The sequence below is a fragment of the Tenrec ecaudatus genome, chromosome 5, assembly GCF_050624435.1.
Source record: "Tenrec ecaudatus isolate mTenEca1 chromosome 5, mTenEca1.hap1, whole genome shotgun sequence".
Taxonomy (NCBI): domain Eukaryota; kingdom Metazoa; phylum Chordata; class Mammalia; order Afrosoricida; family Tenrecidae; genus Tenrec; species Tenrec ecaudatus.
Genome location: NC_134534.1, coordinates 152,196,763 through 152,222,036, shown reverse-complemented (window position 1 = coordinate 152,222,036; position 25,274 = coordinate 152,196,763). Strand labels below are relative to the sequence as shown.

The 25,274-nt window shown below is 42.6% G+C and overlaps 1 protein-coding gene across 1 annotated transcript in view; it reads left to right on the top strand.

The window, feature by feature from the left end:
• CFAP92 (cilia and flagella associated protein 92 (putative)) overlaps positions 1-25,274 on the top strand; it is an 82,049-nt gene that overhangs the window by 43,895 nt on the left and 12,880 nt on the right. Inside the window, exon 6 of the mRNA XM_075550896.1 lies at positions 17,030-17,214. Coding sequence (XP_075407011.1) covers positions 17,030-17,214 — 185 coding nt within the window. The remainder of the gene's footprint in view (positions 1-17,029; positions 17,215-25,274) is intronic.

Sequence of the window (25,274 nt, the reverse complement as noted above, 5' to 3'; positions counted from 1 at the left end):
GGGATAGTCTAGGGAGGGATTGTTTTTCCCCAGAATTTGTCCATGTCTTCCGAGTTGTTGAATTTATTCGAGTACAATCCTTCATAGTACTGTGTAATTATCCTTTTGATTTAATTAGGGTCTATTGTAATGTCACGTCTTTCATCCCTCATTCTTGCTGTTGAAATTTGTTCCCTCCTCTTTTGGTCTGTCAATTCTGTTTATCCTTTCAAAGAACCAACTTTTAGCAGCATTATTTTTTCCCATAGTTTTCTTATTTTCCCTCTCCTCTCAGCCCTGATTTTTATTATTTCTTTTCTTTTGCTATTAATAGGATTGTCCTGCTGACTTTGCTCTAGTTGTTGTAAATTTTGTGCCAGCACATCAAACATGAGTCTCTCTTCTTTTCTCAGGTGTGCATGTATTGCTATGAAACTTCCTCTGATAACTGCCTTTGCTGTGTGCCACAGTTTTGGTACATCGTGTTCTCATTCTTGTTGGTTTCTAGAAATTACCTAATTTCATCTCTGACCTGCGCCAGTACACACTCCTTTTGCAATAGAGTTCTTCATCCTCCAATTGTTTGCTCTTGTTTTCTTTGTCTTCCTTTTGTCGATTTCCATCCTTATGGTACAGTGGTCAGAGAGAGAGGTCTGTATGATGGCAATGTGTTTAAACTTATGTAGATTCACCTTATGCCCCAGCATGTGGTCTATCTTCAAATATATGCCATGCGGGCTTGAAAAGAATGTGAATTTTTTGGTATGTGGATGAAAAGCTCTGTAAATATCAGGTCAAATTGTCTGATTGTAGTGTTTAGATCTCGAGCCTCCTTGATGAGTTTCTTTCCCTGTGATCTATCTTTCTCAGAGAGCGGTGTATTGAAGTCATCCACTATATTTGTTGAGGCTGTGATTTCTTTTTTAATCTTTTGGAGTGTTTGGTTGACATATTCAGTGGGTCTCTCATTTGGGGAATATATGCTTACAATGCTTAGTGGTTCTTTTTCTACCGTTCCCTTGAGCATTATATAGAGTCCCTCATCTCTTTTTATGGTTTGCACTCTGAGGTCAATTTTATCTGAGATTAGGATTGCCACCCCTGCATTTTTTTTGTATTGCTGTTTGCTTGGTATGTGCTTCAGCCTTTGATTCTCAGCCTATTCTTGTCTGTAGCCTTGAGATGTGTCCTTTAGGCAGCAGATTGATGGGTTATGTTTTCTAAGCCAGTCTGCTAGCCTTGGTCTTTTAATACCTGAATTCAGCCATTGATATTCAGGGTCATTATCTCCATTTGTGGAATCTGTGATGTCATCTTATATCTTTTGTGTTGGGTGTTTTCCTACCTTCTTTTTTATTAGTGTGTTGTGAATATGTGTATGTGTGTATCATTCTTGACTTCTTTTCCTCCTTAAGCCAATGTTTTCTCATTGTTCCCCTCTGAGTGAGGTTGTTCTATGTGGTGGTCTCTTCTTTATGCTTCGTGAGTGTTGTTCTTCTGCCCATACTGGGTTGTCAAGGATCTTTTGTAGGGCTGGGAAGACTCTTACTTCTCCATCTATCATGATAAATAATTTGGCTGGGTAAAGTATTCTTGGATTTGCATTGTTTTCTTTCAATTTTTGGGATATGTTGCTCCTCCACTCTCTCCTTTTCTTCATAGTTTCTGCTGATAGGTCTGAGCATATTCTTATGTGGGAACCTTTATATGTGATTGCTTGTTTTTCCCTAGCTGCTCTTATGATTTTCTCCTTTTCCTCAAAGTTGGATAGTTTAACTATTATGTGCCTTGGTGACTTCTTGGGATCCACTCTAGTTGGTGTTCTTTCAGCCTCCTGAATGGTTGCCTGGTTTTCATTCATTAAGCAGGGGAAGTTTTCCTCCAAGAATTCTCTCACAATTGTTGCAGATGACTTCTTTGCAGTATCTTCCTCTGGTAATCCAATACTTCTAATGTTGTTCCACTTCATATCATCAGACATAGCTCTTGGGTTTTCTTCAGCTTCTCTGATGATCTTATTAGATTTTGGTTCACATTTGTTAAAGTCTGCTTGGCTGTCCTCCAAGTCACTGGTGCAGTTCTCTTGATTCCTCCAGCTGATTCTCAAGGTCCGTGTTTGTGCTACTGTTTTTTGTTATCTACCTCCTAAGCTCTTGTATTTCCCTGTGGTGTATGGACTTCATCTCCTCTATCATTTTATCCTTTTCCTGTATTGTTTCCTTCATATCCTGTATGACTCCAAGCAGCATTCTGAAAATTTCTTTCTGTGGCAGCCCAATGTCTGCTTCTTCTATGCGTGTTGTTAGGTCAGGACATCTTCTGCCATTGCCGTTTGTTTCTGTTTTTTTTCTTTTTTCATTGAGGTGGTTGGGACTGATTGCTGTTTGCATTATGTTGTTTTAGAGGAGTCAGGTGCCATTTTCCAGGGAGTCGAAGAGCACTGGCTCTCTCTGGGAGACTCATAGGACTGCTTCTTTGAACTGCCCACAGCTAATTTCACTATGGAATTAGCCCACCACTTTATTCTGTGACTTCACTCTCAAGGGGCGTGCCCCTGAAGGCTGGTGAGTTTCCTGCTTTAGTGTAGAACACCACGAATGGTGGGTGGAATTTCCCTGGCCAGGTAGATCACTGCGGAGGTTGGGCAGAGGTTCCAGCAGTAGCTTGGAACATTGGTGAGTGTTGGCTGAGCTGTGTTAGGCCGTGTGAGGCACTAAAGTAGGCAGGAGGAAGTTCCCTCAGTCACGTGGCACAACACAGGAAAAATAGGAGCTCCGTCAGCCACAAAGGCAGGAATTCCCTGGTAAGAGGTAGGGTGGAGTATCCCCTGGTGGAGGTCAGCCAGGTTTTCCCCAGTCTTGGCTAGCTGCATAGCGTGGAGCTCACTTACTGGGTAGGGGACAGGCGTAAATGCCCTAGGCTAAGGGGAGTGGTCTGGAGGTTGGCAGTGGTGTGTGAGAGAACAGGGAAGAGACAAAGAGGAGAAAAATAAAAATAAACTAAGCCCTCGGAGACTGGGGGGGATAGAGAGAAGAGGGGGAAACAAATGGAACAATATAGCCGAGCTCCGATCCCTGCCCGTGGGGCTGCAAGGGTTTAATTCCTGCCCTGAGGCAGCGGCAAGCTGTGGCCATACTGAGATAAAGCCCCTGTCCCGGCTCCAAATGGTCCTGGCTCCGGCTGAGACAGTGGCAGGGCTGAGGTCAAACCCTAGCCGGCCTCCACTGTGGTAAGCCAAAATTCCTCAGCCCCTCAAAACCTTGTGGAGCTGTGCCTACTTATCTTTATGATGGTCCTCCTCCTGTTGAATCTCCCTCTTAGTAACTCTCTTGGGCTGATTGCTGCAGAGTACCTCTGGTATGTGTTACTCAGTCACCATCTTCCCGGAAGCCCGATATCAGCTCCTCTTTATTCCCTCCCTCTCCCACCCTACCACTTTCATGAACCCTTAATAAATTATATAATATATATATTTTCATATCTGACACCATTTGATGTATCCCTTCACCCACAGTTCTGTTATTCATCCCCCTCGAGGGGGGTTATTCATCCATCATTGCTATCAATTCCCCTTCCTGTATCCACATGGAATTGTTATTCCCATAACTGTTTCTGAGGGGTTTATCTATCCGGGATTCCACGTGTGTGTAAATCTCTTATCTGTACCAATGTACATATGCCAATCTAGTAGGTCAAATTGGGGCCGTGATAGTGGGACAGGAAGCATAAAGAACCTGGAGAATGTTGTGTGTTTCACTGGTGCTACACTGTACCCTGGATGGACCATCCATGTGCCCCTTTCTGTGAGTTTCAGATTATCAACAGATGGGCTTTGGTTCTCCACTCCGACCCCTCTCAACAATGATTAGATTGTTTTGATCTCTGATACCTGATCCCATCGACACCTCGTGATCACATAGGCTGGTGTGCTTCTTCCATGAGGACTTTGTTACTTCCCTGCTAGATGGCTGCTTGTTTAACTTCAAGTGTTTAAGACTCCAGACACTGTATCTTTTAATAGCCCTGCACCATCAGCCTTCTTCACATTTGCTTATGCACCCATTTTGTCTTCAGGGATGGTGTTAGGAAGGTGAGTATCATACAGTGCCACATTACAACAAAGTGACCTTGTGTTGAGGGAAGACAAGTAGAGGCACAAAGTTCATCTACTTTAGTGCTTTACCATATAAATACATATACATTGCCCAATACCCATATCTTTATATATTAAAATATTTACATATATACATGTCTGTATTTATCCCTCTCTGTAGCTTTTATCTTCTAGTTTTTTCATCTGTTTCCTTTTATTTTCCTTCTGCCCCACCATCATGACCACCCTTCATTCTGCTATCAGTAATTCCTCTCGGCTATATTACAATTGATCAAACACCACCAGGCATTCTATACCCTCCTTGCTGTTGATTTTAGATCCCTGGATGTTTCCCTGTCCCTGAATTTGTTGGCTCCCTGCCCTCCGCCTCATCCTCTCTCATGCCTTGCTGGATCTGTCAGTCCCATGATTTTCTCCTCAGGATTGTTTACCTGCCTATCTTATACGATAGACATATGATTTAAAAATTTTTAAAGAAACCTATGCATAGTTTGAAGAAACATTATTAACATTTTCATTTTCAAATATTTTGGAAACCAACTTTCACCTAAAGTTTTTCATTTCTGACTTCCTTAAGTTCCTCAGAGCATCTTTTCTAGAGTAGCATTAATGCCACTTTGTTAGGCCAAGTAGACTAGAGACACAAATCCAGTGATACTCATATATATGTGAGAGAGAGCTTTATATCAAGAAGTAGTTATATATATATCAAGCAAACATCTCAGCCCATCCCAGATCAAGTCCTTAAGTCTGATACTACTCCATAAATCCGACACTAGTCCACAAGTCGCTCTCCCGCTTCATGCAGCCACATGCAATGATGCAGAATGCAGGAAGATGACAGGCCAGTTGGTGTGAAGTCTTGTGGATCCAATGACGGTGGAAACATCCAAGGGCTTTGGCAGCAGTAAGGTGAAGGTGGGGGATGGGGTGAGGGGCAGGTTCCCCAAACCCTCCTTATAAGAAGGTCACACCCACAAGGAGAAACCATCGGGCTGTGACCTGTTTGAAAGGTTGAATACCACCCCTGCACTGTTATATATATCTTCAGGTTGACATGAAATTATGGAACAGCCACTTGAGTACATTTTCACAGGGATCCTTGCCAGTTTATACACCTTATTCCACAAATGTGAGCTCCCGCACTGTTGTAGGCATTGCTTTTAGCAAAAATCTTTGGCCAGATGGCTCTTTGATCCTTGCATTCCAGAGAGGAACTTTGGTGGGTGGTCACTGGGGAGGTGGTTGTTGCTTCTGCCAGGACATTTGGCTGGATCATAAATAGGGCCTCGAACAAGGAAAAGAACCCTCAAAGCCACACCTCCCTTGTGCTGTACACAGTTTACAGTATTAAACCAAGAGTGATCTTGGCAGAGTAGACCAGTTATATGTTCATTCCTGCCATTAACATTGTAGCGTCTCTTATCCAAAACCTAAACAAGAAAAAATGTTTTTGGTCATCATCTTCCATTTCCAGTTAGGTCATAAATCTTGTATACCTTAATAGGAAACATCGGTTGATTCTAGAAAGGTTCTTTGCTTGGAGTGACTCCTATTTTGAAAGGAGGTAGTATTGCAGAGCAGAAAGGCAAGCTTCATGAAGTTGAGTGGGTTTGGTTGCCTAGTTAACTCACCATAATTACATAAGTTCTAAGAGCTGCAGGTTCTCTAGCTGTAAAGTACGGTCGGAAGCATCCTCACGGGGCTGTTCTGATGATTCGATGGCATTAGTGCATGTTAACACATTGCGGATGGATCCCGAGTTTACTTGTGTTTGCATGCCGCCTGTTACAGGCAGATCACAAGATTACTCGTGACTTCTACACGCGGTCTTCAGATGCCATCCGCTTGGGTATATTTTAACTACTTCGTCTATGTAGCTGTTTACATCAGTAGTGAATGTATCAAACTCGATTGTCTTCATGTTCTTTTTGTTTACTTAGCATTTTAGTGCATTTTGGTTAAATCAAATAGTAAAATGTAAAATATCACCTAAATCGCTCAAGTGGTCTCCCCTTACACAAAAAGACACGAAGAAATTCTTAGCTCTTATTCTTCTAATTTTTCAAAGTAATATGGATTGTTATTTTTACAAGAAGTTTACAATTTCATGAAGATTGTAGTTCATAAAAGAATGTTCCACATACATTGAAAAATATCGTTTCATAATGTGAGGCATTTTGTGTTCAAAAACGGAGTTATAAATAAACATGATAAAAAGTTGATGAGATGTAAACCCATTTATGGCTTAATGCAAAAAAAACCTAACAGCTGAAAAAAATACACAGTCTTGGATAAGTTGGTAAAAATATATACGGTCTTTAATGTGTTCCGGTCTGGCAGTTATACAGCAGTGACTGTTCCCTCTCCTCTTTTCCTTTAGTCTGAAACCAAGCTCAGACTGCTATGCACCAGGCAGGACAGAGTAGAGCTGCCCGGTAGGGTTCCCTAGACGATGCTCCATCCAGAAGCATACTGCCACTTTTTCCTCCTGTCATTCTGGAAGGGGATCTCAATCTAGGGCTTGTGCTCCATGTTGGCAATGTATGTAAACAGTTTTGGTTGTCACACTTGGAGGAGGATACTACTGCCATCTAGTGGGTAGATGACCAGGATGCTGCTGATCATCCCACAATGCCCAAATAGCCCCAAAGCAGAGAATTATCCGCTTCCAAAGGTCCATAGTACTGAGTAGCCAACTCTGGAATTGACTGCCATCTCTCTGAATTTCCACGTGATGCTTTGAGCATGTTTGCACAGGGGACTTCTAATGCAGATAGCCTTTGATTTGAGACAGCTTACAATTTATAAAAAATCATCGTAATTCACTGTGCCCTCGTGCGGCAATTTTGACGAAGAGAGTGAGAGTAGTGAATTTGCCCTGGTAGCTCCCCACTCCACACCCAGCTGGCCCAGATGTCTGTGGCTTTGCACTACACCACGACTCGTTGGGGAAGTGACTCCACTTTCTGCGCGTGAGGGACTCGGCTCTTTTGTGCTCTGGAAATGTACTTACAAGCATTTGAAAGGAATAGAAGGGAATTTTTTCAGTGTCTACTGGGTTCTGCCCATGACACCTTCACATACAAAATTTCTCTCAGTAACTCTAAGCTCAAAGAAAGGTAGATGAGGAAACTGAGCCTCCGAGAAACTCTTGTAGGTCACATGACTAGTAAGGCCAAATCTGAGACTTGAACTTATGCCTCTGCATGCAAAATTTGAGCTTTTCTCCTCCCCACTGCCCCGCCCATACTGGTATTTCACATATGCTGAATGTGTTCTTCCCTTTTGGCTTTCTAGCGCTAGGCCGTTATGCATTTCATGAGATTTCACTCTGTCGTCTCAAGCTATCCTTTCGGTTTTTCTGTTCTGCTCTTTGACGTCATCATTTCTTCTGCTTGTCTTTGCTACTCTACGATTAAGAGCATGTTTCGAAATCCCTTCTGACATCCATGCTGCTCTTTTGTTTCTTTCCTGTCTTTTAAATGACTTTCTGCTTTCTTCATGTGTGATGTCCTTCTACCGCCCCTCAGGTCTTCTGTCTTTAGTGTTCAATGTGTCAAATCTGGTCCCAGGATATCTCAAAATTCAGGTGGGATAGACTCTAGGTCGTATTTTAGCTCTCAGACTTGTTTTAATTTTCTTCAGCTGTAACCTGAACTTACATATGAACAATTGATGGCCTGTTTGGCCTGTTCCACAGTCATCCCCTCGCCTGGTTTTAGCTGCTGATAATGAACTTCTCCATCTTCTCTTCCCACAGCTGTAGTCTATTTTATTTCTGTGTATTCTGTCTGGAGATATCTACAGCTTTTTGTGATGCTAAAAAAAAAAGGTATTTAAGATAAAGTTGTTGCTCTTGCAAAATTCTGTCCTGCCCTTGTTTCTATTACCAAGGTCACCTCTTCCAAACATCTCCTCTTTGTTTCCATCTTCTGCATGCTAATTGCCAATCATGATCAGTACATCTTGATTGCATGTTTGATCAATTTCTGACGGAAGACATTGGTAGAATTCTTCAGCTTCTTCATGGCTAGCTTTGGTCGTTGATGTGTGCAAACCTCATTGATGTGTTGAAAATCAAAGATGTTACTTGGAGCACTATGGTGTGCTGGATCCAATCCATATGATTTTCTTTTTAATGATTATTTTGAATTGTTTTATTAGGGGCTCATACAACTCTTATCACAGTCCATACATGCATCAATTGTGTAAAGCACATTTGTACATTCATTGACCTCATCATTCCCAAAACATTTGCTCTCCACCTAAGCCCCTGGCATCCGCTCATTTTCCCCCTCCCTCCCCGCCCCCTCAAGAACCTTGATAATTTATAAATTATTTTGTCATATCATGCCGTCTGATGTCTCCCTTCACCCACTTTTCTGTTGTCCATCCCCCAGGGAGGAGGTCACATGTAGATCCTTGTAGTCGGTTCCCCATTTCCAACCCACCCTCCCAGTATCATCACTCACACCACTGGTCCTGAAGGGATCATCTGTCCTGGATTCCCTGTGTTTCTAGTTCCCATCTGTACCAGTGTACATCCTCTGGTCTAGCCAGATTTGTAAGGTAGAATTGGGATCATGATAGTGGGGGAGGAGGAAGCACTTAGGAACTAGAGGAAAGTTGTATTTTTCCATCGTTGCTAAATCGCACACTGACTGACTTGTCTCCTCCCAGAGACCCTTCTGCAAGGGGATGTCCAGTGGCCTACAAATGGGCTTTGGGTCTCCACTCCACACTGTCCTCCTCATTCACAATGATAAGATTTTTTTGTTCTGATGATGCCTGATACCTGATCCCTTTGACACCTCATGATCACATAGGCTGGTGTGCTTCTTCTATGTGGACATTGTTGCTTCTGAGCTGGATGGCCGCTTGTTTACCTTTAAGCCTTTAAGACCCCAGATGCTATGTCTTTTGATAGCCGGGCACCATTAGCTTTCTTCCCACATTTGTTTATGCACCCATTTGTCTTCAGTGATCGTATTGTGGAGGTGAGCACACAATGATATGATTTTTTGTTCTTTGATGCCTGATAACTGATCCCTTCGGTATCTCATGATCACACAGGTTAATGTGCTTCTTCCATGTGGGCTTTGCTTCTGAGCTAGATGGCTGCTTGTTTACCTTCAAGCCTTTAAGACCCCAGACACTATATCTTTTGATAGCTGGGCATCAGCAGCTTTCTTCACCATGTTTGCTCATTCGCTCGCTTTGTCTTCAGCAGTTGTGTCGGGAAGGTGAGCATCATAGAATGCCAATTTAATAGAACAAAGTATTCCTGCATTGAGGGAGTACTTGAGTGGAGGCCCAATGTCCTTCTGCTACTGAACCTATAAATATATGCACATAGATCTATTTCCCCTTCCTCATATATAAATATATTTGCATATGTACATGTCTTTATTTAGACCTCTATAAATGCCTTTTGCCTCCTAGCTCTTTCCTCTATTTCCTTTGACTTTCTTCTTGTCTCACTATCATGCTCAGTCTTCATTTGCGTTTCAGTAATTCCTCTCGGTTACACTGCCCTTGATCACGCCCTACCAGGCCTCCTACACCCTCCTCATCACCAATTTGGATCACGTGTTGTTCCCTTGTCCCTGGGTTTGTTAACACCACTATCTTTTCCCCCACCTCCTCCTCTTCCACATCCCCCCAGAACTGTTGGTCCCGTTGTTTTCTCCTCCAGATTGTTCATCCAGCCTATATTATTTAGACAGACCTGGGGCGATGATAACATGCACAAAAACAAGACAGAGCAAAACCAAGCAACAATATACAACAAAACAACAACAAACCAATGACAAAAAAATAAAAAAACAACAAGAAAGAAAAGCTTGTAGTTAGTTCAAGGACTGTTTGTTGGCCTTTAGGGGTGTTTTCCAGTCCAGTCTGTTGGGGCACCACGCCCTGGCCCCAAAGTCTACCTTCAGCATTCCCTGGGGGCCTCACTGCTCTGTTCCCTTGCTGTTCTGTTGCACCCCCTTAGTGTTTTGCCTCGGTGTGGTGGGATCAGATTGGGCGCAGATCCCACACTGTGTCTCCGGTGCAGTCCCCTGTATTGCCCTTAGTCACTGATTGGCATCATTTCTCATAGTGGGGCCAGCCATGTTGTTCTCTCTGTGGACTGGCTGCTCTACTCAGGAACATCCTCCTTACGGCCTGGTGGGCCAGGCTGTGCTCCACTCTCTCCTCCTGCCCCTTCATCTGCTCCCGTGTGCTCTGATCAGATATGTTCATCTCCTGGAGCTGCAGAGTAAATGTCCTTTGGAACAAATTCTTTTCGGGGGAGGGGCAGGAATCCACTTAATTTTTGGTGCTGGGGCCAGCTTCCCAGACCTCTCCACTGGTTCCCTACTCTACGCCGGGATATTGCATTCACACCTTGCGGCACTGGGTTGAAGTCTGGTCCCCTTTCCCTGTGGAGATATAAACAATACCCTCCCCTTGGGTGGATTAGTGCCCCATGCCCCCACTACCCTTTTCTTCCTTACATTCATCCTTTTGTTTTCCTTTCCCCACCTCCTCCACTGTTGTCTACCATGTGCATCCCTGGTTTTGGTCTGGTCTCTGCCATACTACACAGTCTTCACCCCAAAAATGTTTGTATACAGTAGCTTTTCCCCCTATGCCACTTTTGCATTTATTTTTTAATACTTACCTCAGCGGGTTCATGTTGTACTTGTCCTTTTGTGTCTGACTTACTTCGCTTAGCATGATTTCCTCCAGTTCTTCCCATGCCGCTATGTGCCTCATACGTTCATCACTGCTTTTTAGTGATGCGTAGTACTCCATTGTATGTATATACCACAGGTTTTTAATCCAATCGTCAGTTGATGGAAATTTGGGTTGCTTCCAACTCCTTGCAATTGTGAACTGTGCCGCAATGACCATTGGAGCACAGATATCTGGTTTTGGTTTGTTTCTTGCCTCTTCTGGGTATATGCCCAGTAGGGGGATTGCTGGGTCATATGGTGACTCTATTTCCATCTGTTTTAGGTATCGCCAGATTGATTTCCATAGTGGCTGTACGTACTTACAGGCCCACCAGCAGTGGATGAGAGTTCCTGTCTCCCCACAGCCCCTCCAACACTTGTTGCTTTCTGATTTTTTGAATTGGGCTACCTTTGAGGGTGTCAGGTGGTACCTCATTGTTGTTTTAATTTGCATTTCTCTTATGGCTAAAGATCGGGAACATTTTCTCATATGTTTGTTGGCCATTCGGATTTCTGTCCCTGTGAAACTTCTGTTCAAGTCCTTTGCCCACCTTTCAAGTGGGCTATTGGTTTTTTGCTTTTTGGAAGCTAGCAGAGTACTGTAGATTTTAGTAATAAGGCCTTTGTCTGATGTGTCATTGCTAAAGATGTTTTCCCAGTCTGTGGACTCTCTTATTACTCTCTTGGTGAATTCTTTAGATGTACACAAGTGTTTTATCTTCAGTATATCCCATTTGTCGATTTGTGCCTCCTCTGTGTTTGTGTCCTTCCCTATTTCTGACAGCCTGTGTATTCCTTGCGCCAAAGTTCTCAAGTTGGTCCCAATTCCCTCATTGATGGCCCTAATAGTTTGGGGTTTAACTTCAAGGTCTGTGATCCACCTTGAGTTTATTCTTGTGTATGGAGTGAGATAAGGGTCTTGCTTCATTTTTCTGCATGTTGATATCCATTTTTTCCAGCACCACTTGTTAAAGAGGGCATCTGCTTCCCATTTGATATTTTTGGGGCCCTTGTCAAAGATCAGCTGTGTGTATGCTGATGCTTTTATTTCTGGGTTTTCAGTTCTTTTCCATTGGTCTGAGTATCTGTCATTGTACCAATACCATGCAGTTTTGAGAACTGTGGCTGCATAGTATGTGCCAAAGTCAGGTAAAGCAAGCCCTCCCACGGTGTCCTTTTTCTTGAGTTCTCTGCTAATTCTGGGCTTCTTACCTCTCCATATGAAGTTGGTAATGAGTTTTTCCATTTCTTTGAAGAAAGATGATGGTAATTGTATCAGGATAGCATTAAACTTATATAGTGCTTTTGGCAGAACTGACAACTTAACTATATTAAGTCTCCCAATCCAAGAGCAAGGAATATTCTTCCATTTGTTGAGGTCGCTCTTGGTTTCTTGTAATAGTGTTCTATAGTTTTCCCTATATAGATCTTTTGTTTTTTCAGTCAGGTGTATCCCTAGATATTTCAATTTGTGTTTGGCTATTGTGAAGGGTACCACCTTTTTGATCTCTTCTTCTGTGGTCTTATCTGATGTGTATAACAGTCCGATGGACTTCTGTTTGTTGATCTTGTATCCTGCCACTCTGCCAAACTCCTCTATTGCTTCCAGTACTCCCCTTGTGGAACTTTTGGGATTTTCCATATATAAAATCATATTATCTGCAAATAACGATAGTTTCACCTCTTCCTTCCCCAGACGAATACCTTTGATGTCACTCCTTTGCCTTATGCTGTTAGCTAAAACCTCCAGCACAATATTAAATAGGAGTGGAGACAAGGGGCATCCTTGTCTGGTCCCCTTTTTCAGTGGGATTGTGTTAGTCTTTTCTCCATTGACTACGACTTTGGCTGTTGGTTTTTCATATATAGCTTGTATTGTCTTGAGGAACTTTCCTTCCATTCCTATCTTCGCTAGTGTCTTAAACAGGATTTGGTGTTGGATGTTGTCGAATGCTTTTTCTGCGTCTATTGATATTATCATGTGATTCTTATACTTTTTCATGTCAATGTGATGAAAATACTAATGGTCTTTCGTATGTTGAACCATCCCTGCATCCCTGGTATGAATCCCACTTGGTCATGGTGAATTATTTGTTTTATATACTTTTGTATTCTGTTGGCTAGTATTTTGTTAAGGATTTTTGCATCAATGTTCATTAGGGATATCGGTCTGTAGTTCTCGATTCTTGTGGGATCCTTGCCCGGTTTGGGTATCAGAGTTATACTAGCTTCATAGAAGGAGTTTGGGAGTTTGCCATCTTTTTCTATGTTCTGGAAAAGTTTGTGTAGGATTGGTATTAGTTCTTCCCTGAATGCTTGGTAGAATTCTCCAGTGTATCCATCTGGTCCAGGGGATTTTTTTGTTGGTAATCCCTTGATAACCTTTTCTATTTCTTCTATTGCTATGGGTCTGTTGAGATTCTTGATGTCCACCGAGGATAGTCTAGGGAGGAATTGTTTTTCCAGGAATTTGTCCATGTCTTCCAAATTGTTGAATTCATTGGAGTACAATCCTTCATAGTATTGTGTAACTATACTTTTGATTTCATTAGGGTCTGTTGTAATAACCCCTCTTTCATCCCTTATTCTTGCTATTGAGATTTGTTCCCTCCTTTCTTTGGTTAGGTTTGCCAATGGTCTATCGATCCTGTTTATCCTTTCAAAGAACCAACTTTTAGCGATATTAATTTTTTCCATAGTTTTTTTATTTTCCCTCGCCTGAATCTCAGCCCTGATTTTTATAATTTCTTTTCTTTCGCTATTAGTAGGGCTGTCCTGCTGACTCAGCTCTAGTTTTTGTAAATTTTGCATCAGCGTATCCGTCATGAGTCTCTCTTCCTTTCTTAGGTGTGCTTGTTTTGCTATGAACCTTCCTCTGATGACTGCCTTTGCTGTGTCCCATAGATTTTGGTACGTTGTGTGCTCATTTTTGTTGGTTTCTAGAAATTTCCTGATTTCATCTCTGATCTGCACCAGTATGCACTCCTTTTGCAGTAGAGAGTTATTCATCCTCCAATTATTTGCTCTTTTTTTCTTTGTCTTCCTTTTGTTGATTTCCAGTCTTATGGCACGGTGGTTAGAGAGAGAGGTCTGTATTATTTCAATGTGCTTAAATTTATGTAGATTTGCCTTATGCCCCAGCATGTGGTCTATCTTCGAATATGTGCCATGGGGACTTGAAAAGAATGTGAAATTTTTTGTATTTGGATGAAATGCTCTGTAAATATCTATTAAGTCAAATTGTCTAATTGTGGAGTTTAGCTCTCTAGTCTCCTTGTTGAGTTTCTTTCCCTGTGATCTATCTTTCTCAGTGAGTGGTGTGTTGAAGTCGCCTACTATAATTGTCGAGTCTGTGATTTCTTTCTTAATTCTTTTGGAGTGTTTGATTGACGTATTGAGTTGGTCTCTCATTCGGGGAATATATGTTTACAATGCTTAGTGGTTCATTGTCTATCATTCCCTTGAGCATTATATAGTGTCCCTCCTTATCTCTTTTTATGGTTTGCACTTTGAGGTTAGTTTTATCCAAGATAAGGATTGCAACCCCTGCTTTTTTTTGTATTGCTGTTTGCTTGGGTAGGTCCTTCTCCAGCCTTTGATTCTCAGCCTATTTTTGTCTGTAGCCTTGAGATGTGTCTCCTGTAGACAGCAAATTGATGGGTTGTGCTTTCTAAGCCATTCTGCTAGTCTCAGTCTTTTAATGCCTGAGTTCAGGCCATTGATATTCAGGGTTATTATCTCCATGTGCGGACTCTGTGATGCCATTTTATACCTTTTGTGTTGGGAGTTTTCCTACTTTCCTTTCTCATTAGTGTGTGTTTTGTGTGTGTATCATTCTTGACTTCTTTCCATCCTTAAGCCATTGCTATCTTGGGGTCTGTTTTCTCCTTGTTGTGGTCTGGGTGAGGTTGTTCTATGTGTTGGTCTCTTATTTGTGCTTGGTGAGTGTTGTTCTTCTGCCCATACTGAGTCGGCGAGGATCTTTTGTAAGGCTGGGTTTGTTGTAACGTATTTTTTGAGTTTTTCCTTGTCTGGGAAGACTTTTACTTCTCCATCGATCTTGATCGATAATTTGGCTGGGTAGAGTATTCTTGGATTTGCATTGTTTTCTTTCAATTTTTGGAATATGTTACTCCACTCTTTCCTTTTTTTCATAGTTTCTGCTGATAGGTCTGAGCATATCCTTATGTGGGAACCTTTATATGTGATTGCTTGCTTTTCCCTAGCTGCTCTCATGATTTTCTCCTTTTCCTCAAAGTTGGATAGTTTAACTATTATGTGCCTTGGTGATTTCTTCTTGGGGTCCCGTCGTGCTGGTGTTCTTTCAGCCTCCTGGATGGTTGCTTGGTTTTCATTCATTAGGCTGGGGAAGTTTTCCTCCAAGAATTCTCTCGCTATTGTTGCAGATGACTTCTTTGTTGTGTCTTCCTCCGGTAGGCCAATAATTCTAATGTTCCGCTTCATAGCATCAGACATAGCTCTTAGGTTTTCTTCGGCTTCTCTGATGCTCTTATTAGATTTTTGTTCACATTTATTAAAGTCTGCTTGGCTGTCCTCCACGACACTGATGCGGTTCTCTGATTCCTCCAATCGATTCTCAAGGAACATGATTCTGCTATTGTTTTTCCTTATCTGCTCCTTAAGCTCCTGTATTTCCCTTTGGTGTATGTCTTTTATCTCCTCTATCATTTCATCCTTTTTCTGTATTGTTTCCCTCATATCCTGCATGGCTCCAAGCAGCATTCTGAGAGTTTCTTTGTATGGCATCTCAATGTCTACTTCTTCTATGTATGTTGCTATGTTCAGAACATCTTCTGCCTTTGTCTTTTGTTTCTCCTGTTTTTTTCATTGAGGTCGTTCGGGGTGATGGCTGTTTGCGTTGAGTTGTTTTTGAGGGACCAGGTGCCATTTTCTAGTCTCTCTCTGGAAGACTTATAGGAATGCTTCTTCGATCTGCCTACAGCTGATTTTGCTATGGTATTAACCTACCACTTTATCTTCCTGTGGCTTCCCTATCAGGGGAGTGCCCCAGATGGCAGGTCGACTGCCTGCCCCAGTGTTGCAGAGGCTGGGCTGAAGTTCCTGCTATTGGTTTGAATATTGATAAGTGTTGACTGAGCCGCCTTATGTCCCCAGGTACACAGGCAGGAACTCCCTGGTGAGAAGTCTGAGGAGTATCCCCTGGAGAGCAAGCAGGCCTTACCCTAGCCTTGGGCTATCTATGCAGGGTGGAGCTCACCTAGCTGGGTGTGACCCAGGCGCAAATGCCCTAGGACAATGGGAGTGCCCCGTAAGTCCGCAATAGAGTGTGAGAGAGCAGGGCAGGAACAAGTGGGGGCGGGGGAGAAAAATCAAAAAGTGAGACTAGACTGTGCAGGGGTACAGGGAAGCTAGGGAAGCAAAAGAAACTATGTAGCTGAGTCCCACTCCCTGCCTGTGGATCTGCAAGGGCTTACTCCCTGCCCCAAGCCCCAGCGGTAGTCCACAGCTGAGCCCCAAGAAGGGTCGCAAGAAAGCTGCTGAGCAGCCCCCAGAGAAGTGGGGGGACAGAGAGCAGAGATGTTAACAGACGCCGCCGTGTAGCTGAAGCTTGATCCCTGCCTATGGAGCTGTGGGGGTTTGGGTTTAGTCCCTGCTCAGACCATGCGGCGCGGCTGCGGCTGTGCCTTGAAAAAGCCCCTGCGCAGCCCTCCAAGGCTGTGTGGGAATATAGAGCAGAGACCCAAACAGAAACAACAATGTAGCTGAACCCCGATCCCTGCCAGTGGAGCCGCAAGTGTCCTGTTCCTGCCCTGAGGCAGATAGGGGAAAACTGTGGCTGTGCTGAGACCAAGCCCTGCTACAGGCTCCAAATGGTCCTGGCTTGGGCAGATCCGGCAGCTGGACTAGGGTCGAGACCCAGCCGGCTTCCACTGAGGTAAGCCAAAAGCCCCCAGCCCCTCAAAGCCCCGAGGATCTGTGCCTACTTATCTTTATGATGCACCTCCTGCGATCCAGTGGCGTTGAATTTCACTCTGAGCAACTCTCCTGGGCTAGATTCTGCGGAGTCCCTCTGGTGTGTGTCACTCCGTCGCCATCTTCCCGGAAGTCCCCAGTTTTCCACTTTTAATTATAATTTTATCCTTCCTTTTTTCAGATTACTTACCCCTCTGGTGCTTATCTTGCGGCTACCATGAGTTCAAGTCTAATGCTGTCTGTATTCCCCCAACAGGATGGCAAATGGTCATGAGTCGTGGCAACGAGAAGGGTGTCCGCATTTTAGATTGTTATTTGACTTTACAAACAGAAGTTCCCATCATGAGTGAGGAGCAAAGGCAGGAACTAAACCCTCTCATCATAAAGATCAAGTGTGCTTCCTGCCTTCCATCACAGCCTGTGTCCATTGCTGAATTAGAGGTAAGAATGAGCCAGAAGAGTTGAGAGTTCCTTTGCTCGGCCAGTTGCCCAACACACATTCCCCCTAATCTTCCCGATAGTCCTCTGTGAGAAGTGTGGTTGTTATCCCTGTGTTACCACTGACTCCCAGTGAGATAGGAAGACTGAGGAGGAGGAGGGGCTGCCAAGGGTGAGGACTGTTCACACCACCCGTACTCTCCAAACAGAGAAGCTCCCCAAGCTTCCTTGAGACCGGGAGCACTCACATTGTCATTCAATCGTGGTGAACTAACCGGGTGGAACACTTGCTTATCTTGTTTTTTTCCCCCCTTTCCTTCTTCTGGTTGGAGTCATGTCTTCTGGGTCCCATTTCTTCTTATTGGTTACTTTCTCCTAATCAATCAATAAAATTTACTCAATTGTCCCAGCCATTCAAACACATTTCTGCTCTAGCCTGTACTCTAGGAGGAGTGGGAGTAGGTATTTGCTTGAACAGCTCCCCCGGTGGGTTCTGATACCTCCCACTTTGGGAAATGCCGAGGTAGAGTGAAGTGTACAAACCCTATCTTCTTAAAAAATCAGTGCCCTCTCTTATTATGAGATACAGTAGAACCCCGGTACTCGACTGCATCAGTACACAACATAATTGGATTTTGAAGCGAAATGTCGAGAAAATTTTGCATCAGAGTTTGAACTTTTGTCGGAATGTGACCTGACACACGCAATTTTTGTAAACAAAAGCAGCTAGTGTTTCAGGCACTCGGTTAATTGGCGTTGTTAGTGCGAGTTGTGTTGAGGGAGTACTTGAGCAGAGGCCCAATATCCATCGAACAGAAAATTTCTAAATAAATAAATTTTTTAAAAAAGAAAAACATTTCAAAGTGTAACTTTAAAAAAGGTGAAGTATTATAATGCAATGTGCAAACACTTGGAGTTAGAGCAAAAAGTGAAGAAAAAATTTAAGTCTCGAGTTGCAATAGTGAAAGATTTCATGAGCACAAGATTGAACGCTGTAGAAAGTATCAAAAGAAGGTGGAAGGGCTCACACAGACTCACTATTCCAAAGGTGTCGTCAATCTGTATATTGCTTTCAGATTTGTCTGCTGCTGCTGCTGCGGATTCTGTCCTGAGTGTTCTCATCAGCATGTATATTCTTGAAATGATTGTCTTGATTTTATAAATTTATTCTTTGTTTGGAAAGACCTTATTTCTCCATCTTATTTGAGGGATAATTTTGCTAGATATCCTGGTTGGCAGGTCTCCCCCCCACCCCCTGCCAGGATTTTCTGTGTCACTCCATTGCCTTCTTGCCGGCATGGTTTCTCTTGAGACGGTCAAGCTCATTCTTACTGGTTTTTCTTTCTCTCCTCATTGTTCCCTAGGTGCTTTCCGGAGCCTATTTTTTGCTAAACATTGGAGAGTTTCACTATGCTATATTTTCCTTTGGGGTGCTATCCTGTCAGGGCTTCCATCAGATTCATGAACAGTTATTTTCTCCTCTTCATGTGAGGGCAAGTTTCTTTTACGACTTTCTCAGTACAGTAGAACCCTGGGACTCCGCTGCATCAGTACTCGACATAATCAGATTTCGACGGGAAATGTGGAGAAAATTTTACATTGGCACACGAATGAAACACTGGAATCCGACCGGATGCACATGATTTTTTGTAAACAAAAGTTCGTTTTGGTCACTCGGTATTAGTTGGCATTGTTAATACATGTTGTTTAAACCTTTTGTGGGCATTTCCCAAGCAATTTGTTATAATTTTCTTAGTTTTTGTGCCTTTTTGTATTGTTTTTAGATAAAGAAAAATGGGTCCTGAGAAAGTTTTTGAAAAGAATCATAATGATAAGGAACTGGTTAATCATGTTATCAATATTGTTGATAATTTAGTAAACCCTTTAGAAAACAGCTAAGGAAACACCAACAGCAGACCACATTAGACAGATTTTTTTTCAGATAAAGCCAGCCAGGTCTTAGTGAAAAAAAGGCAAAGAAGGGGAAAAACTCCTGAAAAGCAGCTATTAGCTGATTTTATGGAAGGGAATTCCCCTTCCAAACAATGACTCTTTCTCTGTACCTCCTCTCCATGTCCGTGTCCACAGATCCAGATCTACATTAATCTCAAGGTATGGGCCATACTGCAGTTGTTAAAAAAATCTTTAATGTTTCACTTCTTATTTAAATTATATTATTTAAATTTGAACTTACTTTGAAATTTGTGTAATGTTTTGTATAAAAAGGTGAGTTGGGAAAAAAAATTGGTGGCGTAGAAGGATTAATCTGTTTTCAGTTATTTCTTATGGGAAAAACTGATACAGAACTTGACTGTATTGTATCTCAACGCTCCTTCTAGAACACATGAGTTTCAAGGCCCAGGTTCCGCTGTAGATTTCTTCTTCTTGTTTCTTCTTGCTCTGAGATCTCAATGAGATCTTGATAGAGCCTCACATTATTCTTAGGCATTCTTTGGATTCATTTGCTCTTTTTGTTGATTGTTTCTATCATTGGTCATCGTCTGAAGAATTGTCTTCATGCTCACTTATTCGATTTTCCTTTTCTTTGACTCACACCCTTCTTTTACTGTGCTGTATAATTCCATTATAATTTATCATCTGAAGATCTGTTTGTGGTAGGGCTTCTAGTTTTTCATTTTTTCCCCTCCCTTGTTGAAAGAATGGTACATCTGTATTTTGAATTATATTTCTGGTAATTGCAAGGCCTCTTCATCAGAGTAATCCTTTGCGTCATGGCATTGTTCAGTTGTTTGTAAATATTTTCCTTGATTTTTGTGTGTATTGCGATTGACTGCTGTTTCCATGGCCTGGTGGTGCAGTGATTAGTCTTGGGTTGGCTGCTGGGTCATGAGTGGCTAGTTGACTCTGTCACAAAACACGAGAGGATGAACAGGAAGCAGAAATAAAAAAGGGGAGGTAGGGAAGAGAAGGAGTGAAAAGTAAGGGGAAAAGAAAATGGGGCCATAAAAAAGAACTCAAAACTTAGAAATATAATGAAAAAGGTATATCAAGAAATAATAATAAAAATTATTAGTTAACATTAAAATCTGGTTCAAGAGAAAAATGTGGGGACAAAGAAAAAGACAAAAGTAAAAATATATATTTATACCACATAGATTATATACATATAGATAAAAATTTAAATGTATATAGCTTTTCAACACTGTCAGATACTGAGGTCCCAATGACTGGAGACAGCACATTGTTGGAGGTAGTGCCATTGAGTGAGCCCCTCAGGACAGACGGCACTCAAAATGTGGCTGAGGAGGAGCTGCGTTCTCAAAGGGCAGTCGACCATGATGCCGGGAAGCATGTGGGAGAAAAGCCCTCCAGATCTTCATTTTCGGATGGGGTGTAATTCAAGGGTAAGAAACAACAGCTGCGAAAATCTAATCTTCAGAATTTAGAATGTACAGAGTGTAAACCTAGGAAAATTAGAAATCATCACAAGTGAAATGGAACACAAAGATGGATGTCCTAGGCAATAGTGAGCTGAAATGGACTGGTACTGGCCACTTTGAATCTGAAAATTACATGGTGTACTGTGCTGGGGAAGACAAAATCAGGGAACTGACAGTCCATTCACTGTCAAAAATGACATTTCCAAATCAGCCTTGAAGTACAATGCTGTCTGTGATTGGATCATATCAATCAGCCTTCAAGGAAATCCAAACAATACAACTATTAATAAAATTTATGCACCAACCACCAAAGCTAATGATGAAGAAATTGAAGAATTGTACCAACTTCTTCCGTCTGAAAACGATTAAACAAGCAGTCAAGCTGCGTTGGTAGTCATTGGTGAGGGGAATGCAAAAGTCAGAAACAAAGAAGGAACGAGAGCTGAAAGCTACGGTCTCGGTGACAGAAGCAAAGCTGGAGATCACAGGATAGAATTTTGCAAGACCAGTGACCTGTGCATAGCAAATACTGTATATATTTGTGCATAGGCCAAGTTTCTTCAGCACATTTTTTATTTTTATACTGAAAAAGCCCCCCAGATTTTTTGTGGTAAAATTAGGTGCCTTGGCTTAGACTCGAGTATATAGGTATCCTTTTTCTATAATACAAAAGGTAACTATATACACAGACTTCTCCAGAGGGAAGACACAGAAATCAAATTGACTACATCTGTGGGAAGAGATGCTGGAGAAGGTTACGATCAGCAGCTAAATGTACTCCTGGGGCCAAATGTGAACAGACCATCATTTGCCCATAGGCAAGTTCAGGGAGGAGATCCCTGTCAGCAGCTAAAACCAGGCCAGGGGAATACCTGTGGAACAGACCATGAATTGCTGATATTTATGCTCAGGTTAAAGGTCAAGAAAATTAAAACAAGTTCAGGGGAACCAAAGTAAGACCTTGAGCCTATCCCACCTGAATTTCAAGACAGCTTTGCTGCATTGCACATTAATGACAGAAGACCTAATGCCATGAAGAACATCATTCATGAAGAAAGCAAAAGGTTGTGAAAAGTACGGGAAAGAGAGAAAAGACCAACGTGGATGTCAGCGGAGACTCTGAAAGTTGCTGTTAATCATAGAGTAGCTAAGGCGTGGCAGAAATGAAGACATCAAAGAGCTGAGTAGAACATCTCCAAGGGCAGCTTGAGAAGATGAATGTTAAGTTCTATCAAATATTAAATAATTCAATATTTCTTAAACATTAAAGTATAAGATAGTATATGAAATGTGCAAAGCCCTAGAGTTACAAACCCAAGAGGAAGAACTTGCCCAGCATGTCTTGCACTGAGAGGACGCAAGAAGAAACCTCAAGGTTCTAGTTGCATTGTTGAACGATTCCATGGGGAAAATCCTAAATTATGCAGGAAGCAACAAAAGAAAATGGAAAGAATATACAGGGTCATTGTACCAAAAAGAACTAGTCGGTATTCTATTTCAGGAGGGAACATATGAGCAAGAACCAATAGTACTGAAATAAGAAGCCAAACACAAGACTCTAGGAAGTGGTGGAATATCCACGGAAATCTTTCCACAAGCTGATGTAGCACTGGAAACACTTGTCTATACCAGGAAATTCGGAAGCACTTACTCCTCTACTTGGCCGGCTGACTGGACGCACTGCCATCAAGTCAATGCTGAGTCACAGAGATGCCCTGTGGGCTTCCAAGACTGTACCTGTTGTATGGGAGTAAGAAAGCCCAGTCTTTCTCCCAAGGAGCTGCTGGTGGTTCTGAACTGCTGACTGTTCCGATCACAGCTCAACATGTAACCATGCCACCAGATCCCTATTTGTACCCATTCCAAAGGAAGGTAACCCAACAAAAAGCTCAAATTATAGAACAGTACCATTGATGTGCCATGCAACTAAAATGCTGCTGAAGGTCATTCACCAAGAGTTGCAGCAGTGCATTGACAGAGAGCTAGCAGAGGTTCAGATCAGCCAGATTCAGAAGAGGACGTGGAACAAGGGATATTATTGCTAATGTCAGATGGATCTGGCTCCAAGCAGAGAATTCCAGAAAGACGTTTACTTGTTTTATTGACTGTGCCAAGGCCTCTGACTGTGGATAATACTATGGATGACACTGAGAAGAAAGGGAATTCCAGAACATTTCATTGTGCTCACACACAACTCGCACAGGGATCAAGAAGTTGTGCAAACAGAACAAGGGATGCTGCATGCTACAAATCAAGAAAGATGGGAATCTGGGTTGTATCCTCACTCTACTTATTCAATCTGTACTTCAACAAATACTCGGAGAAGCTTGGGTATATGGAGGAAGGCTTATTGACCTGTGAGACGCAGGTGAGACAGCCTTGCTTGCTGAAAGTGAGGACTTGAAGCACTTGCTGATGAAGATCAAGGTTTGCAGCCTTCAGTATGAATTACAACTCAATGTAGAAAAGACTGAAGTTGTCAAGGATTTCATCTGGCTTGTATCCTCAATCAATGCTCACGGAAGCCACAGTCAGGGAATCAAATGACACATGGCATTGGGTAAATCTGCACAGGAACTATTGAGAGTTGAAAAGCATGGAGATAACTGAGGACTAAGGTGCACCTGACCCAAGCCATGGTGTTTTCAATAGTCTCATATGCGTGTGAAAGTTGGACATTGAATAAGGAAGCTCGAGGAAGAATCAATACATTTGAATTGTGATGCTAGCAAAGAATATTGGAAGTACCATGGACTACCAAAATGACAAACAAAGGTGTCCTAGAAGAAATACTGTCGGTGCTCCTTGGAGACAAGGATGTCAAGACTCACCTTACATACTTTAGACATGTTGTCCGGAGAGACCAGTCCCTGGAGAAGGACAAGCAGAAGTGTCGGGTGCAAAAGAGAGGAAGTGCCTCAAGGAGAAGGATTGACCCAGGGCTGCAGCAACAGGCTCAAGCAGAGGAGCACTTGAAGAAGGCTCCGGGCGGGACAGTGTTTCAAGCTGTTGTGCATAGATCAGTGTGGGTCGGAACTGACTCGATACACAGCTACAGCCAGAACTCTAGTAGTCCAGGATTGGGTCTGCCTTTGAGGACAAGTCATGAAAAGACAGGTTAGATCACAGTTCTGGGTAGCATGAACTCCAATTTTGCAGGTTTCTAAGAGACTGTTCAGCTGCTTCCGTTGCCAACAAATTGTCTCTTTGGAGTTTTGCCGTGCCAGAGGACATGGCCAGGGATGGAAAATGAGTGGACTATTCTCCATTCTGCCTGTCTCCTCCCACTTCTGGAACCACAGAGAGCTTTTCCTAGCGCTTTCCCTGTTGAGGCCTGGAATGCTGCTCATGCGTGGTGCACAATTCCTTAGTGTCCAGTGTGAGACGGACAGGGCAGAAATAAAGCCCAGGCATCTCACTGCTGGGTGGTTGTAGTCTAGTTTGACTTCCCCGATCAACCCCACCACCTTCTCCTTTCCAAATCCTCAGGTAGCTCCAGGCTGTCCAGGGGGTTCAGTGCATTAACTAACTGGATCGACGGGGTGGGGTGTGCTTGCTCACATCATTTAACTGAAGCAGGAGCTCCCCCTTTCACGGTTCTAAACAACTTGGGTTACCGATGTGTAGTTCATATTTATTCTGTATACTGGCGCTTTGTCAGCTATGTATGTATTATAAACATTTCCTTCCACTGTGGGGCGTGGGAAAACTTCTTGGTACCTCTGATGACGTTTTGTCATAACTAGTGTTTTGAGTATCTTGTCAAATTGCCTCCCCCAAGCTCATGAAAAGATCAGCTGATGTTTTCTTCTTAAAAAGTACATGCTTTTAGCGTGTGTGTTTACATGTATGATCCACCTAGAGTTAATTCACGTGTGGCATAAAGCAAGGGTGGTCTCCATTGAACTGCCACATTGCTGGAGTTGAGATTCAAAGGATTATGTGCTGGTCTCCTTCTGAACTCTCCATTGCATTCCACCGATTTCTTTGTCTTAATTTCTGTATGTATGTGATGTCTTGAAATCAAGTAATCAGTGTCCTGTAACTGTTCTTTCCCCCTCAAGATTGCCCTGTTCATTCTAGATACTCTATGGGATCAGCAAATTAATTTCTATCAGACATATCTGCTAAGGTTTTTATTGGGACATTTAACTTATAGATCAATTTGAGGAAAATAAACATCTTAATGATACTCTATTTTACTTACTGTGAAGATGCGATGTATCTCTATTTAGGTCCTTCTTAGTGTTAAAGGGGCTAACTTAATTACGGGATAAACATCAGGGTTTTCAACTTATTCTCCAGGCTTCCTTAGCCCCGGGCCTCTCGGAACCTTCCCCCTCCCCTTGTTTTAGTGTTCAATTTGGAGGCCTAGGTGCATGGTCTACACCAACCTTGTCAATGAACGTCTGGGAAATATGTAGGACATTTTCCACAAATCACTTGACTCCACCTTTTCTGTGTCCTGCCCCAACTGGGAACGCAAATGTGAATAAACACAGGGTGCGCTCACACAGTAGTCAGAGCTTGGGAGGAAGAGCACGCTGATCACTGTGTATTGAAGCCTTGACTTGGTGCTTTCATTGCAGTACATCACTTCAGGCTGGTGATGAGCTTGCATATAGGTTTGCACATGAGTCTTGTGGAAGACGTGAGGCTCAC